Source organism: Pinus tabuliformis, chromosome 5_1 (genome assembly GCF_031772625.1).
Source record: "Pinus tabuliformis cultivar Carrire ecotype Pingquan chromosome 5_1, CPIR1, whole genome shotgun sequence".
Lineage (NCBI taxonomy): Eukaryota > Viridiplantae > Streptophyta > Pinopsida > Pinales > Pinaceae > Pinus > Pinus tabuliformis.
In genome coordinates this window covers 695,742,418-695,764,329 of record NC_142305.1, presented here as the reverse complement: position 1 = coordinate 695,764,329, position 21,912 = coordinate 695,742,418, and the positions used below count along the sequence as shown (strand labels likewise).

The following is a 21,912-nucleotide window of genomic DNA, read 5'->3' as shown; positions in this document are numbered from 1 at the left end:
TTTCCAAATTAGTTTCCAATAGCAATCACATCAATGATAATTCACATTGACAGTAACTGTAGATAGAACATAAAATAAAATGCAGTGGACAAGCCAAGACAAGAGGACACCAGATTTGGCGGATGCCAGGGAAAAACCCCATTGTGGGGAAAAACCCTTTGATCAATTCTTCTTATTATTATATCAAATGTTCAACAGAGAGAGAGTACAATAATACAAAGTCAAAGTCAAAATTGACTTGCCAAATCACTATCCAAAACAACCCTGTCAAATATGTAGTCAAATTCAGCCCTTACCAGAAAGTCAAAGATGGTCAACGCAGTAACAAACATTCCTTTTTGGAGCTCGGTTATACCCAGTCAAACTTAACCTGATAATGTGGTCAAAGTTAGCCCAAAATAGTCTTGAAAATTGTGGTCAATCTTGGTCAACTCTGCGGTCAACCATGCAGTCAGCCCTGTAGTCATAGTGCCCATAAATTCTTGGTTCTTGTGCCAAACTGTACGACCTGCAAAAAAAATTTCCTACAAAAATCGCAGTTAAAGGATGAGTCAAAGTGCTCGGTCAATGCTGGTCAAACTCCTGCAACAGTCCTTAAATTTGGCCCTACAATTTTCCCTGAAAATTCGTCCTTTTGCCACACGTGTGAGAGAGAGAAGATTTGCCCAATACCTATACAAACCAATGAGAGGAGAGAGAATAAATGTGTGACATGATGATGCCAAATGAGGTGAGAGGGCATTTGTATTTATACAAGTCGTTGAGGGTGAAGAGTCACATCCATTGGGCTTCACGAGCCTACTTGATGGTGTGGCCAACCTAGACAATTCGCACATGTGTGGGCATAAATTCAAAAACACGCTTCTGCTTGTCCAAATTGGATGGTCTTTATATCAATTTTGGTCCTTTCGAAAAGAGGAATTTAATGCAATCATCATCTCCATCAAATGAGCTGTCCCAAGGTGGAATTTGGCTCTAGTGGCCAATTTTAACACTCTCTCTCAACTAGAGAGAATTCCACTTGCCAATCGATCCATCATCATCGATCATCATGCCATCCTGTCGTCATGTACCATCTTGGTATCTCATCTCATCTTTGTTCTGCTAAACACTGATATGAATAATGAAGAAGAATCGATCGAGAGTGAGTCACAAGACCTTACCACTCTCCACTGACAAATTTCAGTGCAGAGGCAGAACCTTAATTAGACTTGATCCTAAATCAAGTTATCAAACACCATGCATCCTAGTCATAGGGAATGCAATAGTTAATGATGCGTCCATCGGTAGTGCTATGGTCGCTAACATTTTTCCCAACTCATTGGCCAGATGAGAGGTACTTCCCATGAGTCCCAGACTACATGGGTAGGATGTAATGTTGGGGCATCAACAGGAGAAGGTGAACCACTCATCCTGCTCATATGCCATAGGAGAAGGTGAACCACTCATCTTGCTCATATGCCATAGGAGAAGGTGAACCACTCATCCTATGCATATGTCAATCGTAGGCGAAGGTGAACGACTCACCCTACACACATGTTTCATCAATTGTAGGGGGAGGTGAACCACCCTACGCACATGTCGACCACCATGGGCTATCATAGGGGAAGGTGAGCCACTCACCCTGTACATAGCGCACCAATAGGGGAAGGTGAACCACTGACCCTATGGTTGCTTATAGCTATAAGAAGCACCCCAAGCCCAAAGGAGCTCCAAGAGCTCAATGTCCAACTCAAGTGGGACCCCCATGGGAGGGTCTTTCCACGACTCCAAGTCTCTTTTGGAAGGCTAAGAATTTGACCTTCTCTAAGGGCTTCCTAAGAATATTTGTGACCTGCTCATCAATCTTGATGTGTTGGAGCCTTATTGCTTCTCGCTGTACCATATCTGGATAAAGTGGTACCTAATATCAATGTGCTTGGAGCAGTTGTGGAGAACAAGATTCTCTGAAAGGCGAATCCCACTCTGGTTGTTGCAAAAGATCACACTGGTATTTAACACGTGCTCAAATAGCTCACTGAAGAGCTTCCTCAACCAAACAACTTCACAACAGGCCATACTAGTTGCAATGTATTTGGCCTTGATGGTGCTTAAGGCAACCAATTTATGCTTCCTTCTCATCCATGAAATCGAAGTAGACCCTAATGAGTAGCAACATCTTGATATGCTCTTTCTATCCACCACACTGCAAGCCTAGTCAGCATCGGTATATCCATGTAGCCTCAAATTCCCGGAAGTGTATCCCAATCCATAGTTGATTGTGCCATGGAGATATCTCAAGAGATTCTTAGCAACAATCCAATGTGTGTGATGAGGCTTGACCATAAATTGACTCAATGTATTCACAACGAAGCATATGTCTAGACAGGAGTTTACCAAGAACATCAGGGCCCCCACAAGTTGTCTATATTCAAAAGGGTTTGCTAATTTGGGCCCAACAACACTTCCACATAGCTTCTTGAAGTTGAGTTCCATCGGAGTAGACACAAACTTGTAATCCACCATCCCACATCTCTCTAGTAGCTCTGTCTCAGCACTGCCTGTCTTTGTTTTCTGTCAATCTGTGGCTTTAAAGCTAATCTGCGCTGTCTGTTTGTTTCACATTCTCAGACTCTTTGGCTTCTCGACCTCTGTCCGCTCAGATCCCCCTCTAAGCATTAGCAACCATTGCTAAACGCTTCTAGGGATGGTGGCCACCTGTACTGTAATGGAATGGTCATTAGGTCTCTGAAATCCTTCGAAGTTGCCGTTCTATGTTTACACAGAGAAATATGTTCAAACATGGAAAAAGTCCGCCAAACATTGTTTATCAGACCTCAAATATTATGAATCCGCCTTATAACTCATATCGGGTTCGCCTTTATAGCACTTATCACATCTCCACCTTCGATCTGGGAGATCCAGATCCAACGAATATGGTTCATTTCGGGTGGCCCTTTCGTACGGGGGTTAACTGCTCAATGAGGGTGGTTTTCTCTCTCCTCAGCTTGGACACATGGCAGCCATTGTATGGGATCGGGTGGAGCCCGGCCCAAACCATTTATTGCCTTTGGCTCTCCCGAAATCCCGCTGGTTTTTTGTATTAAGAAAATACATTAAAACATTAAAATCCCGCTTATATCGGACTTGAAATCATATGTAATAGTATTAATGACCCTTTCGGGTCCGACAACATCGCCCAAATGGCGTTTCCCTTGGTTTTTGTTTATTTAACGAAAACACGACTTTACATAGAAAAAACTCTTTTAAGTTTTTACGGATCTCAAACTATATCAAATATCACTTATAAGCCCGTTGGGTCCGGCCATCGCATCGCATATATATATATATATATATATATATATATATACAACCCCTCTCCATTGTACCGCTCCAATGGGATATTGTGATGCGACTAGTCGCAATCGCATATCGCATAAGTCCCCGGGCCATTGTAAGCGCTCCGTTGTTATCTGTCGATGCGATATGGCGGGTTAACCTAGGCTGTTGATCTGTGCGCTTGGTCGACAGTCCTTGTTGATCTCGCTGATTGTTATCGCAACATTCAGGTGACCGCCTCCGATAGCCTTCGATAGCCATCGCTGATTTGCGATATGTCGATCGGATCTGGACCGTTGATCGGCCATATCCGACGGCTCCTGTGCATTATTCCTTTTGACCGCCGATAAGCCTGTTTTCACTGCTTTCTTTATGTTTTTCGCTGCCGATAGTGTTTCCCGCTTGTTTTAAGAGTTCTTCCTCATGCGATAGTTTTGATCTTTTAAAAGAATTTGAAGACTTAGAGTGTTTTTGGATCCATTTTGGATCACACCTTCCCACTGAAAAAGTTTTTGGACCACCAAAAGTTGGTTTTTAAGCATCAATCAAGTGAGGATACAACTTCCTCACTTGTCCAATCTCTATCCATCTTGCACTGCTTGGTTTTGAACCTTTGAGTCCAATTCTGAGGTACTCAACATCCCCTCTGTGCGTAGTTCTCACCTTCCTGTCCAGAACTGCATCTTCTTGCAACTCATTGAGATATTTAGGCAACAGATCATCAATAGAAGGCAACTAACTTTGCTCTTCGGGATCTTCAATCAATGAAGGTTCAGATAGTCTCAAGTTCTCTGCATTAATCACTGAATAGATGTGCATGTAAGCTGGAAAATCAAGGCGAAGAGTATTCTCACCAATTTTCTCAAGTATCTTGAAAGGTCCATACCTTATTAGCTTCAGCTTCGTACCTTCACCTTGCATTCTGTCTTTGCTGATGTACAACCAGACTTGATCACCAACTTGGAAGCTATGCTCAATTTGATGCTTATCATGCCTTGCCTTGTACCTGGCTTGGCTCTTTTCCAGCTGTTCCTGCACTGCCTGGTGAATTTCTTGGGTCTGTTCAATGCACTTGGTTGCTTTGTCCACATCACTGTGTCTATCAACTGCTATGTCTTTATTAAAGACAATCCAAGGGAGACCTTGGTATAAAACCAAAACAAGTCTCAAAAGGAGATCTCTATGTAGAAGAATGTTTAGCACGGTTGTAAGCATGTTGCACATAACATAAATGTTCATTCCAAAGCTTGGGATGCTTGCTGCAATAGCCTTTGAGCAATTGGATCACTGTCTTGTTGACCACCTCTGTTTGGCCATCTGTTTGTGGATGAAATGCTGTGTTCTTCTTCAATCTGGTGTCCATTAACTCCCATAGACTTGACCATAAATTTCCAACAAATTGGGAATCTCGATCAGAGACAATAGAAGTGGGTAACCCAAAATGAACCCATACATGCTGAAAGAACAACTTTGCTGTTTGTTCAGCCGTAATCTGGTTGTTACAAGGTATTAAAATACACATTTTGCTGAACCTGTCCATAATAACATATAAATAGTCATGACCTTTTCTAGATTTTGGCAATCCCCCAACAAAGTCCATGGAAATACTTTCCCAAGGATGAGAAGGAACTGGAAGTGGAGTGTACAAGCCTAGTTTTCTATTGCTGGGCTTGCTTTTAGCACACATGGTACACCCCTTAATATATCTAGAAACTGTTTCATGCATTCTTGGCCAATAACAAAATCTCTGCAGCCGTGCAACTATTTTACTTACCCCAAAATGACCTGATATGAGAGAAGTATGTGCTTCTCGGATTATGTTAACTCTTTCAGTTTGAGGAATGCATAACTTTCCTCAATGATATAAGAGTTGGTCCTTAACATGATAATCCAATTCTTCTACTTGTTTGCCATGACTTAAAGTTGCATATACATCTTTAAAATCTACATCTTGAGCATATTGTTCAATGTAGCTTTCATACAATACCGTGTTATGCTTAAGTATAGTAGATGCATTTATGATTGGTCTGGATAACATATTTGCAACCTTATTATGTGTGCCTTTCTTATATCTGATGACAAGATGAAACTATTGTAGAAAACCCATCCACCTATAGTGTCTTGATTGCTGCAATTTAGTTTGTGAGTGCAAATATTGAAGTGGTTGATGATCAGTATGTATAACTGTTTCTTTGCCCAACAGGTAATGTTTCCACTTTTTCACACTCTGTACTAATGCATACAATTCTTTATCATATGTGGGATAATTAACTACTGCAGAATTAAATGTCTCAAAATGATAACATATGGGTTTACCATGTTGCATCAACACTGCTCCCATGGCATAGTCACTGGCATCTGTTTCAATCTCAAATGGTCTTTAAAGATTTGGCAATGCTAGTATTGGTGCTGTACTAATCTTTTCTTTCAAGGTGTTGAAGGCTTTCTGTTGTTTGCCTCCCCATTGAAACACCTTGTTCAATCCTGTTAAAGCATGTAAGGGAGTTGCAATCAAGGAAAAGTTAGTAATAAACTTTCTCCAATATTGTGCTGCGCCTAGGAAGCTCCTAATTTCTGTAGCAGATTTGGGTTTAGGCTAGTTCATAATGACTTCAACCTTAGAGGGATCTATCTTCAATTCACCACCCCCTACAATATGACCCAAATAATTCAAAAATGTTTTACCAAATTCACATTTTGATAGCTTAACATAGAGATTTTCTCTTTTCAAAACATCTAGAGTCTGCTTTACATGCTTTAAATGTTCTTCCCATGTTTTACTGAAAACAAGAATGTCATTTAGATATACAATTACAAAATCATCAATAAGAGGCTTGAGTACATCATTCATTACTCTCATGAAAGTGGCAGGAGCATTAGTTAAGCCAAAAGGCATAACTAGCCATTCATATAGCCCTTGCTTTGTTTTGAAAGCAGTCTTCTATGCATCTTGCTCTGCTACTCTGACGTGATGATAGCCACTATGCAAGTTCAACTTGGAAAAGTAAACTTCTTCTTTCAGCTGATTTAATAGATCATCAATGCGAGGGAGAGGATAACGATTCTTGATCGTTATTTTATTCAGTGCTCTGTAATCAATGCACATCCTCCACGAGCCATCTTTCTTTCTCACCAAGACAATTGGAGATCCATATGGTGATGTGCTTGGTCTTATGAACCCTTTGTTGAGCAACTCCTGTACTTGCTTCTTGATCTCTCCATTCTCTAAAGCAGATAACCTGTACATTCCGATGTTAGGCAATGGAGCATCTTGTTGCAAATGAGTATCATGTACTATTTCCCTTTTGGGTGGCAGACCTTTAGGTTCTTGAAATAGGATATCATATTCTAAAACAACTTTTTCTAAATAAGCTTTTTGTTTAACATCACAGCCTTCAAATACATTGGTTTTATCAGGGTTCTTTTCCTTTACAACCATTAGTAAAAATTGCTTGCATGAATTTACGATTCTTTTCATCTGCCCTGAATTTATGAGAGTGTAGTTATTTTTAAGCTGATGAGCTCTTACAATATATTCTATTCCATCTTTTGTGAGTTGATACTTGTTTTCAGTTCTATAGAAAATAGCTTTTCTATCATACAAATAAGGACTTCCTAAAACAATACCACATATATGGGAACTATATCTAACTCAACCTCATCTACAAAAGTTGACCGAAAAGCAAACCTAAGTTTACATTGTCTAGTCACTTGTAGCTTTGCTTTATCACATACCCAACCTAATGGATATGGCTTCTTGTTAGGTGTGGTTAGTAGTCCCAATTTCTTTACAATTGCTTCAGAAATCAAGTTTACTTGTGAACCACTATCAAATAAAGTATCAGCCTTTTGATGCTTGGAAATAACTCTAATATGGAAAAGCTCATGTCTTTTCCTCTCATTTTCTTCATTATCAATAGATTGTGCAAAATTACTAGTGAATGCTTCAGAATTTTTACCCTTTATACCTACAACTGTGACTGTTGTTTCGTCACCTGAGTCTGACCCCAAATCTTTTTGAATAGCAACAACAATCTTCTTCTTCTTGCCATTGAACTTCTTGGGTTTCAGCTCCGGATGCAAAGACCAGCAATGTTCATCATCATGTCCAACCTTCTTGCAGTGAGTGCATGAAGGTTTGTCTTTCTGTATAGTGTTTGTCTTCCTCTCCTTCCATTTTTGCTTCTTCTTCTCCTTGTTCTTGCTTGCAGTGGGTTTTGATAATCCCCCAATCTCTGGGTTCACATTCTTGCCTCTAGCCTTTAGATGTGTAGCTTGAACATATACTTCATCTATGCTAGGAGGGTTAAACATGAGAATGGTGTGCCTCAAATAGATGTGTAGACCACCTATATACGTCAGCAAAGTTTCAGGTGAGTCTAGAGAAATGCCTAGAATTAAAGCTCTTTTTCTAAATTCCTGGGTATAGCTTTGTACACTTTGTCCCTTTAATTGGCGAAGAGTTTGCCAAGTCATCATGGCTTGCTGCATATAAGCTAGTGGATAGAATTGTTTTTTAATGGCAGAAACAAATTCACTCCAGATAGAAAGAATTTTACCATGCTTCTTCAAATCAGCTTGTGTTCTGCCTTCCCACCACATTAGGGCAGTTCCTCCAAGGCGAAGGCTAGCCAATTGAATCCTTCTCCTTTCTGAATCAATGTTCTGCACCCTGCAATATACATCAATCTATCTAATCCAGTTATCTAGCTTTTCTGCATTTAATTCCCCATCATATATTGGCAAATCAAATTTTACATCTAATTTAATCAAAGGGCTAGAAGGAGGTGTTGATAGAGGAGGCTCTTTCCCTTTCCCTCTGCCTTCTGAATGGCCATCTAGAAGAGGTTCCTCTGTTCCTTTGTCTTGTTTGGAGGTTGAAGTATCTCCACTTCAACCTTTCTTAAATTCTCTATACATCTCTTCTACCATGGCTCTCATGGTCATGAAACTGTCCCTGAATTGAGAGTTTGATTCCAAGGGAATTTCTTCTGCCATTTCCCTCCTAGGATGGACTCTTCCAATTTCTGGGTTAGTCTCAATCAGTTTTCCTTGTCCTAATTTGAGCTTTGACCTAGTTAGCATTCAACAATCCAGCACAAGCTTGTCTAACCTTAGCAACCTAAAGCTCTGATACCACTTGATCTGATATATGATCTTAGACAATTATTAAGGTATTACAGACTCATGTGCATGGATATGCCTATGTTACTTTATGCAATGGATCGATAAGATTGCGAAATACATAGGCAATGAAGCAGTAAAAGAACATAATAGACAACACACATAAACACAATAAGTTTAATAAGGAGTTCACCCAACACTCCTAGGTTATGTCTCCTGGTTCAGCCTTCAGTGGTGACTTCTCTATTATGTCTTAAAAAAAAAACAGAGTTTTACATCAGTGAGCTCAAATTGAGTCTCACACAACAGATACAAAACAATAAGGCTTCACTTGGATCCCCCAAGTCTCTTCTGAGTACACAGACTCTCCTTACTGACTCTCTCTCTCTGTTGCTCTGTCTCAGCACTACCTGTCTTTGTTTTCTGTCAATCTGTGGCTTTAAAGCCAATCTGCGCTGTCTGTTTGTTTCACCTTCTCAGACTCTCTGGCTTCTCGACCTCTATCCGCTCAGATCCCCCTCTGAGCGTTAGCAATCATTACTAAATGCTTCCAGGGATGGTGGCCACCTGTATTGTAACGGAATGGTCATCGGTCCTCTGAAATCCTTCGAAGTCGCCGTTCTGTGTTTACATAGAGAAATACGTTCAAACGTGGAAAAATTCCGCCAAACACTGTTTATTAGACCTCAAATATTATGAATCCGCCTTATAACTCCTATCGGGTCTGCCTTTATAGCACTTATCACATCTCCACCGTCGATTTGGGAGATCCAGATCCAACGACTCTGGTTCATTTCGGGCGGCCCTTTCGTATGGGGGTTAACCGTCCGATGAGGGTGGTTTTCTCTCTCCTTAGCTTGGACACGTGGCAACGATTGTATGGGATCGGGCAGAGCCCGACCCAAACCATTTACTGCCTTTTGCTCCATGAAATCTCGCTGGTTTTTTGTATTAAAGAAATACATTAAAACATTAAAATCCCGCTTATATCGGACTTGAAATCATATGTAACAGTATTAATAACCCTTTCGGGTTCGGCAACATCGCCCAAATCGCGTTTCCCTTGGTTTTCGTTTATTTAACGAAAACACAACTTTACATAGAAAAAGCTCTTTTTACGGATCTCAAACTATATCAAATATCACTTATAAGCTCGTCGGGTCCAGCCATCGCATCGCATATCTATATATATATATATATATACAACCCTGCTCCATTGTACCGCTCCGATGCAATATTGCGATGTGACTAGTCACAATTGCATATTCTGCTTCGGCGGTGCTCAAGGCCACCGACTTCTGCTTCCTGCTCATCCAGGATATCGAAGCAGATCCCAAGGAGAAGTAGCACCTGAAAGTGCTCTTACGTCCTCCACATTGCCTGCCCAATCAGCGTCAATGTATCCAAGTAGTCTCACATCTCTGGCAATGTATCGCATAAGTCCCCGGGCCATTGTAAGCACTCCGTTGTTATCTGCCGATGCGATATGGCGGGTTAACCTGGGCCATTGATCTGCGCGCTTGATCGACGGTCCTTGTTGACCTCGCTGATCGCTATCGCAACATTCACGTGACCGCCTCTGATAGCCTCCAATAGCCATCGCCGATTTGCGATATGCCAATCGGATCTGGACCGTTGATCGGCCAGATCCGACGACTCCTGTGCATTGTTCCTTTTGACCGCCGATAGTGTTTTCCGCTAGTTTTAAGAGTCATCAACAAATACCTTGAGGACTACGACCCACCATGGCAAGCTTCTTCCATAGCTATGATGCTTCCTTAGGATGCATATTAGCCCTTAACACCCCTAACGTAGTCAGAATTGTGTGCTTATGCCTGCGACCAAGCACAACATCAATCCTGTAGCTGCTACCTCTTCAAATGGTGCCCAAAACAACAACGTGTTGCTCCTTGTTGATTTGGGGTAGCATCGGATGTGCTCCAGCCACAAATTTGGTGGAGAGGTTGGGGCACATGATATCTCCAATACCCAGAAAGGGTTTGGGCAGATTCTAAATAGATCAGGAGATATTAAAATAATTAATATTTTTAATGGAGTCCCTAAGTTTAAACTTAGGGAAAATAAAATATTAATGTGTATTACTATGAATCTGTGTTAGAATGGTCCAAAAGACATGGATCAAGTTAGATCTAATTTTAGCCATTGATTAGGGACTTAATCTCGGCCGTTGATATGTCAACAAGAAAAGTATAAGAGGAGGCTTGAGGGTCACTTGGAGAATACACCAGATTATCAGTCATTCTATTCTCTAGAGCGGGGTTTGCTAAGAGAGATAGAATCAATGATTGGGAGAGCCGCTGAGGGGCATTGAGTACAGAGAAACAGAGAAGGCAGAGATTGTGCTGGGAGAGTAGCACAACAACCAAGGAGGGTGACGTAGAGCCAGCAAGGGCTCACGCAGGGCATTAGAGGGGCCAACGCAACTGTCGCAGAGGCTCCCAGAGCTGATGCAAGGCCTCATGGGGCTGACGCAGGCCTAGAAAGGCTGACGCAGGGCCTCCTGGGGCTGACGCAGGCCTAGAAAGGCTGACGTAGGGCCTCTTGGGGCTGACGCAGGCCTAGAAAGGCTGACGCAGGGCCAACGTGAAACAGAGAGGGGCTGATGCAGTCCAGTGTGGGCAGACGCTGGGGTTGCAGAGCAGTTTTGTGCTGAGGAGCTGCCGCAAGAGTTTTTCGGGGTTTCAGCTAGGAGATTTCTCTCAGACTGTGAGGTATAGTTGCTAAGGAAATTCTTTGTTGGGTAGGCCAGTTTCGACACCCAGATTGTACTCTGATATTGCTTAATAAGAAAACCCTCAGATAGCTGCACCAATTTTCCCACATTAGGTTTTTCTAGGGACATTGGTCCAAAAATAATGGTGTCATCTGGTATATTTGTTCTTGTTTCTTTTATTTGCTGATCTGTGATATGTTGAGCATGCATTGGTGTTTATTTTCAGTATTTACTTTGTAAATAACTTGTTAAAGAAAAATAACAAGGAGGTAGGAATAAATCAGAAAAAGTGCATGAAGGGTTTCTAAACTAAGTAAACTTAGAAACTTCAACATGGTATTAGAGTGTGATTGCAGATCACAAGAGGACTGAAAGACATCAGCCGAGCGGAGCAATAGTAGCAGAAAACAACTGTCCCGAGGTGACAGAAGCTGTCTCTAGTAGCGTAGAAGCCAAGGAAGTGTGATGTAGAGCCAACCAGAGCCACACAAAAGAAGCTGGGAACTGCGCAGAGCTTTAGAGAGGCCAGCGTTGCCGACGTAGAGGGCCAGAGGGTTGACGTAGGGCATCCCAAGGCTGACGCAGACACACCCGGGGTGATGCAGAGCTAGCGTGGGGCAGAGAGGCGCTGACGCAGTTCGCAGAGAGGCAGTTGCTGGGGTCTAGAAGGCTGCAGGAATATTGTAGAGTGGAGCTGGTGAGGTACTGTAGTCAGAACAGTACTTGACAGAGCTGGGCCAGAGGAGTTGTTACCGAGGGTTTCTAGCTGAGGAACCCGGATCAACAGTGCAGTTGCACAAGACGATCAGAGTAGGGGGCATTTTGACAAGCGACAGAAGGATTTCCAAGAGGGAAATAAGGACTCAGAGGGAGTCCAAAAGAGAACTTCTAGACGAGAAGTAGAGACTCAGAGGAGTCGAATAGAGAACTTCCAGGAGGGAAGTAGAGGAGCGTTGTGGCACTACACGGGGTAAGAGACCAGGATAGACTGGACGGAGCATCAAACTTCGTAGTGTGGAAGGCCAGAATCTTATCAGTGCTTGACAAGAATCGTGTCAAGAACTTTGCCTTAAAGGTTATAACTATCCCAGTCGACCCAAACGATAACGACAAGTACGAAGAGGCGATGGCGAGAGCCAAGTGCATTATCCTTGACGGGGTCAAGGATCATGTGGTACCACATATAGCCGAGAAGGAAACGACAATTGAGATGTGGGAGGCTCTCAAGAACCTGTACCAGCATACTTCTGTGCAAAGAAGAATGCTGCTCGAGAACTAGATGAGGTCGTATCAGATGAAGAAGGGTCAATCGATTGACACCTTCCTCGGAGGATTGAATGAGATCCAAGACTAGTTGACTGCTATAGGAGTGACACCAGATCAGGAGCTTATGGCGAGGACAACCCTGAATGCTGTCTCAGAAGATTGGGAAGTGTTTGTCCAGAGTATCCTGGGCAGAGAGACTCTCCTACCTTGGGACGAGATGTGGGCAGCTCTTCGCCAGGAAGAGATTAGACGACAGTCGAAGACAGGTAGCAGCAACAAAGGGATCAAAGTTCAGCAGGAAGAGGAGGATGTGGCGCTAGCATCTGAGGGAAAGCAGGAGAAGCGGAAGAAGAAAGATCTCTCCAAGATGAAGTGCTTCCACTGTGGCGAGATGGGTCATTATGCGACCTAGCGCCCAAGGAAGAAGAGTAAGGGAGAGTCTTCTGAGACCAAGGCAGCGCCAGCAAGGGCAGAGAAGGAAGTTTTGACAGATGATGACTGTGCCATGAGTGCACACGCGCCACTTGAGAAGAAGTGGGAGACATCGAGCTGTAGTCAGGCGGACTACAGGCGATGAGGGGAAAGATCCTTGAGGTACCCAGCCTCTTTGATTAGACCTTGCTATGGGAGCCCCGAAGAGGAGTAGCAGGATTGGCTGATGTGGGTAGAGACGGATGCAGATGGAGCGACAGAGGGAGCTACAATGCAGGAGTCTTGAGACAACGTAGAGTTAGCAGGCTGTAGTGGTGCGAGAGGCACAGGAGTGTTGCACCAGTGCAGGATGGCACAGAGAGGTGTGCAACGCAGAGGTCAGAGATAGGGAGCACTTATCAGCGACAGAGGGAGCTTCAACATCAGTGGGTGTTTCTAGCCCAACAGGGAGGTCAGTTGGGAGATCGGTTACTTACTTCTCAGTAACTGAGTTGCAGTGCAGCGGTGGGCAGCGCGATGCAACATGATGAGAGGAGGTGCGGTGCAAATGCAGTGTTGGGAGAAAGGACTAGCAACAACACAGATGCAAAGGGAGTTGCAGTGCCGACGCAGTGCTGGGAAGAAGGACTAGCAGTAGCGCGGATGCAAAGGGAGCTGTCGTATAGATGCAGCAGTGGTAGTGGCAGAACCATGGGCAGCAGTACAGGATGCAGCATTGCAGAGGATGTTGGGCAGGAAGGCCTAGCATCAGCACAGGTACCGATGCCAGATGATCAGAGTAATACTTAGTGAGGAGTATTGCTAGAGCACAATCCTCGCTAAGAGGGAGTGTTGATTTGGGATAGCATCGGATGTGCTCCAACCACGAAATTTGGTGGAGAGGTTAGCGCACATGAGGTCTCCAATACCCAGAAAGGGTTTGGGCAGATTCTAAATAGATCAGGACATATTAAAATAATTAATATTTTTAATGGAGTCCCTAAGTCTAAACTTAGGGAAAATAAAATATTAATGTGTATTAATATGAATCTGTGTTAGAATGGTCCAAAAGACATGGATCAAGCCAGATCTAATCTTAGCCGTTGATTAGGGACTTAATCTCGGTCGTTGATATGTCAACGAGAAAAGTATAAGAGGAGGCTTGAGGGTCACTTGGAGAATACACCAGATGATCAACCATTCTATTCTCTAGAGCGGGGTTTGCTAAGAGAGATAGAATCAGTGATTGGGAGAGCAACTGAGGGGCATTGAGTACAAAGAAATAAAGAAGGCAGAGATTGTGCCGGGATAGCAGCGCAATAGCCAAGGAGGGTGACGCAGAGCCAGCAAGGGCTCACACAGGGCCACACAGAGGCAACCAAGTGCTACGCAGAGCACCAAAGGGGCCAGCGCAGCTGACGAAGAGGCTCCCAGAGCTAACGCAGGGCCTCCTGGGGCTGACACAGGCCTAGAAAGGCTGATGTAAGGCCAACGTGAGATAGAGAGGGGTTGACGCAGTCCAATTTGGGCAGACGCTAGGGTTGCAGAGCAGTTTTGTGCTGAGGAGCTGCCGGAAGGGTTTTCCGGGGTTTCAGCCTGGGGATTTCTCTCAAACTGTGAGGTATAGTTGCTAAGGAAATTCTCTGTTGGGTAGGCCAGTTTCGACACCCAGATTGTACTCTGATATTGCTTAATAAGAAAACCCTCAGATAGCTGCATTGGTTTTCCCACATTGGGTTTTTCCGGGGACATTGTTCCAAAAATAATGGTGTCATGTGGTATGTTTGTTCTTGTTTCTTTAATTGCTGATTTGTAATATGTTGAGCATGCACTAGTGTTTATTTTTAGTATTTACTTTGTAAATAACTTGTTAAAGAAAAAGAACAAGTAGGTAGGAATAAATCAGAAAAAGTGCATGAAGGGTTTCTAAATGAAGTAAACTTAGAAACTTCAACACTCCTATTCTCCTCGGCTTGTCTGCTTGCCTTTCCTGCTCTTAACCGTACCTAGAAACAGCCCTAAACTAGCCCTTAATAGATCCGCTGTCACCTACAGCAGTTGCTCCTACCACAACCCTCCACGCTGTCTCCTTAAGCTTCTCCACATTGTCCCTTAGAGATGACTGCGGCCTGGTAAGGAGGGCCTTTCTAGGCCTCTCGACCATCTAAACTTCACCTCCCAATTGCTGCTGTAGCAGTCCCTCACTGCGGCCCTCTAAACAGAGATATGCGCCCCAAAACCATGCACAAACAATCATTAAACTCACTTATAGTCTGCGGCTTGATTTGCAAGGTAAGCCTGCTCCAACGTGTCACAAAATAGCCCTCAAGCCATCCTTCTTGCCTCCTGCAATGTGGCTAAGAGCTGCAGCTCTTCTTTTCTAAAATTTGCTCCCAAAACAATGAGAGTATCTCCACAAACTCGGCTACCTTCTAGGTTGCGTAGATACGAGGGCTATCCTCCTTGTAGTGTTAGGGCTTCTCACTTGACTGCGTCTCCTTGGTTAGGGTAGACTGCGGCTAGGACATCCTCCTCCTAGATCTCTCTTCCACTAAGACCCAAAGCGAGTGCAGAGAAATCAAGAGAGAGGTGAGTGTGAAATGACTCTCAAGTCATCTCCTTTTATACTAAAACGTTGAGCATGTTTGGGTTTATTTGGTTGCTGGGAGACGTTGACGAATTGGCTTATAACACAAATAAATTCATAACTCCATGAATACTTATCAGAATCGGATGATCTTTAGATCAATCCTACAGCTCTTAGTGAGAGGGATCCAAGAAAAATATCATCTGCCATAAATAAGATGACCCACATGGAGTTTGGCCCTAGTTGCCACTTTTAATAGATCTCTATAGTGTACTTCCCCTGCCCACGAAGATTTCCCCATCACCTCGCCATACCTCTAGCCCAAGGAAATAGTGCATAAGCCCTATGTCCTTCATCTCAAACACTCTTGCAAGATTTTGCTTGCAATCCTGAATCATGTTGTCTACTCTAGCCATGATAAGATCGTCAACATAGAGTACTAGAAGTAGTGGAAGCCCTCCAACCGTGATTTAGTACAAGTTGGCATCTGCGTCACTCTTAGAGAAGCCCAATCCTTGAAGGTAGTTATCAATGCGAGTGTACGATGCTCTCGGTGCTTGTTTGAACCCATAAAGAACTCTCTTCAACAAACATACATGAATGTCTCTGTTGAAGGTCTCAAACCCCTTTGGCTGCTTCCTATAAATCTCTTCCTCAACCAACCCGTTGAGGAATGTTGTCTTCACATCCGTCTGGTGGATCTTCTACCCCATCTGAGCTGTGGCATAATTGTACTGATGGATGAATAACGAGCCACTGGGGCAAACGTCTCATCATAGTCGATGCCCTCAACTATGAGGTTGGCTTGTAACCTCTATCGTGTGCAGCACTTAAAGTAAATTTGTCAATGGGACTTCTTTAGTTGTAATATTGTAAAAATGAATGGGATAGGTCTCATATAAATAGAGCCTCCCCTCCCTTCTGTTGTTCATTATCCACATCAAATTCTTTTCGCCTTTAAGAGATTATGAGCTAGTCTTTCTCGGTACTATGGGAAAGATATGATCTTTTGTGGTGTGACTTTCCTGTGGATGTGATTTTTGCATGGAGACATTACCTTGGGACTGAATGAAGTGTCTTTTATGGAGAACCTTGTAAGTTTATTGTTTTATCATTAATATTTTGCATGTTGAATGTTTAAAGTAGGGTTTCTATTATGCCATGACTAAATGCTTAATTATTGTTGAAATCTTGCTTCATTATTGCATGTAAAATTGTTCTCTCTAAGGCCTATAGGGAAACTCTTAATTTGCAGACCCTATATTTAATTTCTTCCCTCACAAGAGCAATAGCCCTAGGGGTTTTAAAAGTCAATGCCCTAGCCATCTTGCTTACTCCGTTAATTTCTTCCCTTGAATTTTTTAAAGACTCCATTAAACTCTAGTAGTATAAGGTGCTGATCTAGAGTGTGTTCATCATCCATACATTTAACTAAAATTCATCCTTTTTCTCTCCTTGACGGCTAGGGCAGCCTCTAGGGTTTAGGGCAGATTTGTGCATAAAGTGAATTTTAATGCATTTTAGTGGCTTGTAATTTAGGGATTGCATCTACGAATTGTCTAAAAGCAAAGTCCAACATAGAGCATGACCTAAACCTTGTATATAGGGGTCACATCAATCACCTTTCTATTTCTATTTTCATATGCTACAATCACCGTTTGTTTTAATGAAGCTTTAGTCTTTGCTATTCACCTTGAGCCCCCACTACATAGCCTTGATAATCCTATCTTTAGGGAATCACCCCTTGTGTTGGAGAAGAGCCAACCTAAATCGTGTGAAGGAGTTGCTGAGGTGACAGTGGGCAACCTTCTTAAGTTTATAATGCTGACACCTAGTTGTTTTAACTTTAGATTTTGTGGGCTCTAAAATTTGTTGCAACATTTTGGCATCATTGTTGCAGATAATGTCCAGTTCTCGGGGATTTTTGTTGATCAGGGTTTTCTTTTGAATATATTATTGTTATTTTGGTGTTGAGAAATATAGCTCGAGTAGGAGTTCCTTGCATAGGTTGGGTGTAAATGTGCTAGAAGTAGTTCAAGACAACTTCTAGTTGTTGATGTTTGTAGCTCAGACAAGTACTTCTGCACAGGCTAAGTGTCAAGGTGTGTGGAAGTTGCCCAAATGACTCTTGACCTTGGCAATTTATTTATTAAATTAATTTCTTTTAATGAGAAAAATGAGTTAATCTAATGAAATGCAAAGGTTATTTGCATTAGTGAATTAGATAAATCACAATTGTTGATTTCAACTTCTTGTCTTTTGTACCCTGCAGGGTGCAGGACCTAACACTTCCCATTTGGGAACTTGCTGATACTAAGGTTAGGGTGCAAATGAGGTTGCTTTCTTAAACTTATATGGCCTCCTGTAAACCTGCACTTTCTGCTGTCTTTTTTGCTTAATTTTAAAATTGAAGCATAATGGCTCAACCTTACCTCCAAGCAAAATGTTGCTTGTACCTTAGAGACATTTTCTTGCTTGTGGACCAATATGGCATACACAGTTAAGCAAAGCTTCAGGAAGCAGGGCTATAGGGGAGCACCCTCCCGCATTCACTCCCGCAAAAAAAATCGCTCCCTAGTAGATTTCTTTTCTTTTCTTTGCAATTTTTTTTTCTCTCTACTGTTCAACACCCTTGTAAAAGTATGTGACAAAGCTAGTGAGAAGGAAAAGGGTTGGAACAACAAATTTTACATGCTCCCATTGTAAAACAACCTACACTAGTTCATATACTTGTGTAAGAAAGCATCTCTACAAGATTATGCCATGTGATCAAGATAAGACTGTATGAGTCAAAACTTGTGATCAAGTGCTAGCAAAAGATAGGAATAGATACAAAATAATACCCAATTGCAATACAATTCCCTCATACAAACTGAGGGTTGCCTTGTAGGGCAAAAAACCCTAAATTAACATAACTTCTACCCTCAGATCTTTCGCCTAATAAACAGTCCAGATTGACTACAAAATTACTGTGTTTTGCAAGGCCCCCCTACAATAGTAGTGGGGGGCAAGCCCCCCCCACACCCCCCCATCAAGTATTGAGATCCAAATGTAGTCAAAACAAGACCTTTGAATAAAGAAGATAATCGACCTCCACACCCAACATGATGAGAATTGAGATGTTGTAACTTGTGGACTTGTGATTGATGAAGATTATAACTACTAGATGATTGAAGTTATATGGTTTAATCCATGTTTATTTATTTGTTTTTGTGTGTCTTGTTAAACTAATTCATCCTTCTACATGCTTTTGTTGACATATATGCATCAAAATATATAAAAAATATATATATTATATAAAAACACTCCCAAAATTGCTCCTGACCCGGAAGCTTCTGAAAATTGTCGCTCCCCGCTCACACTTCTGCGCCCACTTCCAAGCAGCCTTGTCAAGAAGTAGCATTATATATTTCTATGGGAAGCTTGCAGCAAATGATGCAAATTCTTTGGTTGTCACAATGATAACATTTCATTCATTCTGCATTTGCATCCTCTGAGCAGTTTTACAGAGAAGAGCATGTAGGGGAACTGCTAGTTTGTTGCTTTTAAATATAATAATTCGCTCAAGCACTAGCTTTAAATATTGTGATCTAATGCTTAGATAAATCCCTCGAATGTCTAACAACATATAGTATGAGCTTGTGGAACTGATTTCAGGGTGTGTGATGAATGAGGAGAACAATTTTTTGATTCCTGCCCTTGGGGTCCCCTAGTTGTTCTCGAGTCCTGCATTGGTATTTTGGTGTTTGACTCTTCTAATCAACATTTGTTGAGGCCATCCTGGCTAGATTTGAATACACTTGCAGGACCTTCCTGGCTAGTTTTGGCCAGTCTTGCAGGACCTTCCGATTAATTGGTGAGTCAACTGCCAAATGAGAAATGGCTGACAAAAAATTGTTGGGTTTAGAAAGACATGGCTGACTCACGAGTTATTGAACTTGCCATTCAGCCAGGTTATTCCCTAGTTTTCACAATAAATTGCCTGCTGGGGCAGAAATATGTTCATAAATTGAGATTTTGGGGGTCATTGGGCTCACTTATTTTGTGGTTATATATGTATCTTCTTTTCACATTTTAATTTCTGTTGCAATTTGATTATGTGATATTGATTTAAGTTTATATTTTAATTTAGTTGAAAAAAATGAAATTCTTTTACTGTTTGCTGATTTTTGCCCTGTTTTCCTATTTTTCTCAAGTCATTGATGTGGGACTCCAACCATGCCACTCTCAAGTTCAAGTTCTACAACACTGATTTTGGTATACTATTTTCTAGCTATTGTGAATCACTTTTCCTTGAAAGCTAAGCCCTGGTCCAAACAAAGGGGGTTTTGATGGAGTTGTATTATAGGTAATGGTTCTGCCTATATTTGAAGCTTGATTTGGTTTTGGCTTTTAAATGCCATGTTGAATCTCGTCTGATAAGCATAAGTGACATACAATTGTTCATGAAAATTGAGCTAAAATCTAATAGGAAGACAATATATGAGCTCAGAACAATCTTTGTATATGGATATCTGTGACAAGATGAGCCTGGGAGTCTAAATAAGGAGTTAACTGTACTGTTGCTATTTTCACCGCACATTCTAGTTATTAATTTTATATTCTAACAAAAAGTATCCTCTATCCATCTGCATGGAGCCATGTACTCAGGCCCTGGATTGGTTGATTGGATTGCATGTTTATTATATTGGTAGGCTTTTTACATTTTTGATATTACTCCTTTTTCTTTCTTACTTTTGTAATCTTTAGGCCATCCTTTCTTACAAATGGCATTTTCATTGATGTTGCTTTAGTATTTTCCTTATTTAACAACTTGGTTGTACTACAGGCTGAAATGCTTGATCCAGCAGTCAAGGGGACTATTAATGTTCTTAATGCATGTGCCAAAGCTTCTTCTGTGAAGAGGGTGATAGTAACCTCATCTGTAGCAGCTGTGATATTCAATTCTAGGCCTCGATCACCTGGAGTAGTTGATGAAAGTTGGTTCAGTGATGCAGAGTACTGCAAGCAAACTAAGGTATATTATGATTGCATCATGTATTTCTTTTCATTTTACTATATGCAGCTTTATGGCTTTTTTCACCATGTTTGTGAGTGCTACTGTTGTCTGGGGAGGATTTATTATTTATTTGTATAAACAATATTAGATAACATGCTGCTTGTATATACTATAAATAGAATGTTCAAGCTATTTTTTATGAACCAAGAAAAATACTATAAATAAAGTGATGAATCCGACATAGTCCAATATTAAGATTCTACAGCCCTGAAGGCTTACAATTTCAGACTGGACAATAGGTCAGTATCATATGGAGCTTCTGCAGCTTTGAAGGTTTACAACTACAAACCAAGGAATATTTGTGTGTGATATGGAATTACACTTCAACATAGATATACTTTATTGCACTGAAGTCATAGTTTCACAAAATTTTCATTGGCAGAAATAAAACAGGTACCCTTCGTGGAATAGTTGGAGTCCCATCTTCCGGTTCATCTGCAATATAATGAGCTAATTCTATCGTAGCAACTGCTTCCACATATATTACTATTCCTTTGCATTTCAATATGCAGAATATATGGGCACCAATTATGATTTCTAAGGAATTATGACATCAAGATTCTAGATGTTGCATGTAATTCAAAAAATTATTTCTAGTAATTTAGAAACTATGTATAGCGTGAGTTTGCATTTCCTGTGTGTTTCATTTCATGAATTATATGATGGATAAACTCCATGACAATCTTCAAGAGAAGATAATTAAATTGAGCATTGCGACTGATGGAAGGCCGACATCCTCTGTGTTGGTACCAGTGTGGAAAAAGTCTGGAAAAAATCCCGATTTAATCCTAAAAACGCGATTTTTTGAACTAAACGATTTAATCCCCCGACTTTTTGGCGACTTTTTCACAAAGGAAAAAATCCCGATTTTTTCCTTATACTCCCGATTTAATCGGGAGTCGACCCAAAAAGTCTGCCTCCCTTCCCAGGCCGCGGATAAAGAGGTTGCAAAGGTGAAAAAACTGTAAATTGAAGCTTCCATCCATGCATTTTCAAGTTATTGCATTGTATTGTTTGTCATACTTCTTGCGAGCATATCAGTCTCATTTGTAATCTGTTAGTTTTGAGGTTAAGATATGTTTTTGTTTTCCAAGGAAAAGCAAATATTTATACTTTATATTTCTAGTTAGAAATCAAAGTATACATTGGCTAAGCCTCCAGGCTTTCAGTGATCCAAACTCTAACAACCACTGCCCCTTCAAAAGATTACAAAAGTACCAAAAGCGCAGGCATACAACAGTCTTCCGTAGAAAGAACCCCACACCATCAAAAACATTGTTACAGTTGTTGAATGCTTCCGGAAGAAACAACAAAGAGAAGGTCATGAAGATCAAATAGCAACAACCTGTCCAGAAAAACAAAACCAGTGCCTCAAAAAAGAACCCATTTTTCAGACAGATACAAAGTACCTAT

The 21,912-nt window shown here is 41.5% G+C and overlaps 1 protein-coding gene across 1 annotated transcript in view; it reads left to right on the top strand.

Moving 5' to 3' along the window:
- Nucleotides 1–21,912, top strand: part of LOC149166849 (phenylacetaldehyde reductase-like) — a 246,842-nt gene that overhangs the window by 41,226 nt on the left and 183,704 nt on the right. The window contains exon 3 of the mRNA XM_089432782.1: nucleotides 20,269–20,457. Coding sequence (XP_089288908.1) covers nucleotides 20,269–20,457 — 189 coding nt within the window. The remainder of the gene's footprint in view (nucleotides 1–20,268; nucleotides 20,458–21,912) is intronic.